Source organism: Montipora foliosa, chromosome 4, assembly GCF_036669935.1.
Source record: "Montipora foliosa isolate CH-2021 chromosome 4, ASM3666993v2, whole genome shotgun sequence".
NCBI lineage: Eukaryota > Metazoa > Cnidaria > Anthozoa > Scleractinia > Acroporidae > Montipora > Montipora foliosa.
In genome coordinates, this window is record NC_090872.1 from 5985170 (window position 1) to 5987669 (window position 2500).

Sequence of the window (2500 nt, forward strand, 5' to 3'; positions counted from 1 at the left end):
CTTTGATTTAAAGTTGACCTTCTTTATCCGACTGTTAAATCGATAAAAAAATTTAGTCTACGAAATAAAATGCCAAGATAAAAAGCCTCTTTTCAAGCCGGACAACACGGTAGAAAGTCTTGCAAAAATCAATTCTTTCAAACTTGATTTGCGTTTCTGTTTATTAAGAAGAGAATCACCTCAATTTGCATTTTACATTAGAGGAAAACTATATTGTTTATCTATTTACAGCTGCAGAGAAAGAAACCGGGCCAAAATGAATAGCAAGAAACCCAAGCTTGTGAGTGAAGTACAAAGTTTGTTCCCCCCAAAAATACTATAGATTTGTGCGTCACTTTCATGATTCAATCAGTACATTCGAGAGATAATTAAATCGGCCGATCACTGAACTGAGCGATCAAAAGTCGAGGTTTCTTCGGCGATCATTGAAGCTTTTACTTGCTAAAAATTACCTTGAGCAGATCAATTGGGACAACACCCTAAATGCAATTCATTGTGGTCAACAGGAAAACTTTATGGGTGAAGAAAACGGACTTGAAGTTTTGTGATAATTAATACAGGAGGATAGAACGATGTGATAAGATGGGAGGACGTGCATGAGATAATTGATGCGGAACTCACCTCTTTCGAGGGGAAGTTAGCGATCAAGGTTCCACCGAAAGCGCTGACAAGTCCACAACTAAGTGCAACCTTGTTCAAACGATAGAGGAGAACATCAGGAGAATCCAGTCCTTTCGTCAGCATTTCAAACTGAAGGTAGCGTACAATAAGGCTGAATGCCATCAATACTATCGAGAAATTGAAAAACTCGGAGAAAATGTTTGCTTCGGGAATCTGCGCTCCTGTGTCGCTGATGGCTGGGATGAAAGGGTATATGTGATTCTTGGACACTGCGATTCCGTAACACAGGATAAAAGTAAACGAGGTAAAAAGACCCCAGAAAACAGGCAGATAACCATATCCGAGCCGAAGTGAGATATCTTCGAACATGGCTGGATTAAAACTGGGCTGCCTTTGGAGTTGAAACTAAACCGGTCCGGTCAACTCAACTTTTTCACCATTTTTCACAATAATATCGACCAATGATGATTGCTGTCTGTTAACGCCGTATGGATACTTGGCCCTTAGTTTCTCATCGCGTCAAGAAAATCGAGATCTTCAGCATATGCAAATTTTTGGATCGCAACAAATACCCGGCCAAGCAGACAGTGATTAAGGTCCCTTTAAAGAAAAATGATTGGTCAAAATCAGGAAGTTTGTTTTACACTATTCAAAACATTCAGTGGGAAAATAATGTTCAACGAAGTTTGAATTTTCCGTACTCCTTCTATAGTCTTCACCTTCAAATACAGGAGTCGTTGGACAGGTTCATATTTTAACTTGATCACAATATTTGCTCTCTCTTTTTTAATCCGGTAATTTGGTACCAGGAAAGTAATTCGATGAAAATCAATTATTTATCGGCGTAAGAATAATATATGGAAATCTTTTTTTTACTAAGCTATAAAAAAAGCAAGAAAACACAGAGGAATACTTTGCGATTTTCGAAGACAAAGTACCGCTGAATATTATATATCGAAACCATGTTTTCAAAAAAGTAAAACAACTCACTAATTTTGTCAGTCCGATCACGATGAATAAAATATGACATCCCTTAAGTGATTATACTAAGTCGTGTTGATCAAAAGCCATGAAATTGGTATTCGTAAAACATGTAGCTTATAATTACAAGACGTGCTACACTCTTCGATCACTGTCCCCTAACCGCGTGTCCTCGATCCTCGATCAACGCCTTCGATATAGCTTGAACCATGAAAATTGGAACACAGTTCAATGCCATAATAAATTGGCACTTGATACAGAACCAGTCTTCTCTATGGCAAATTTGAATTCAAAGAGCCACCACTCATATCTTTTCAAAGGGGAAAATCCCTTTTGTACGGTACAAAAGTCTCAACCGTTAAGGAGTAGTGTAGGCCTGTCAATCCTTGCTACTTCCTACTGTGAATATTCTGACCCCTTTGCAACCCTTCCTTACTCCTTGCTCGGACAAAGCAACGGACTAAAATGTATAATCCCCAACCCATAGGGAAAGTAAAGGCCAAAATGTACTAATCCCCCACCTCCTTAGGAAGGCAAAGCCAAAAAGTGAATTAATCCCCCACCCGCTCGGGCAAGGCAAAGAGTCAAAGACCCCACAAAGCCCCACCCATGCCCCATGTTTCCCATGGGTGGGGGTTTACAGTGACAGGTGCATTACCCTATCTGCTTGTAAACAGGGCCCCTTAGATGTGAAGGGAAAAGGCATTTACGTACAATTAAAGTGAGGTTCTTAACGTCATTATGAAGGCCCGCCCAAGTGTTATTGATTTTGATGGTTCTATCAACAAGTGTTCTAACAAGGCCAATTTTGTACGATGGAGCAGTGAAACTAAAATAATTAGTTAGAGGACCCGTGAGAGTTTTCTTGCAAAAAACCGTGGTTGTAGGACCTTGTCAG

At 39.7% G+C, this 2500-nt stretch overlaps 1 protein-coding gene across 2 annotated transcripts in view; it reads right to left on the reverse strand.

Moving 5' to 3' along the window:
- The window catches only part of LOC137999637 (DNA damage-regulated autophagy modulator protein 1-like), a 7760-nt gene extending 5978 nt beyond the window's left edge, over positions 1-1782 (reverse strand). The window contains exons 1-2 of one of the 2 annotated variants that reach the window (XM_068845461.1): positions 1341-1782; positions 622-1221 (exon numbers count right to left, since the gene is read on the reverse strand). In XM_068845461.1, coding sequence (XP_068701562.1) covers positions 622-990 — 369 coding nt within the window. In that variant the 5' untranslated portion in view covers positions 991-1221; positions 1341-1782. Of the gene's footprint in view, positions 1-621 lie in introns of both variants that reach the window. The other variant, XM_068845460.1, reaches the window with a different exon arrangement.
- Between the last annotated feature and the right edge of the window lie 718 nt (positions 1783-2500).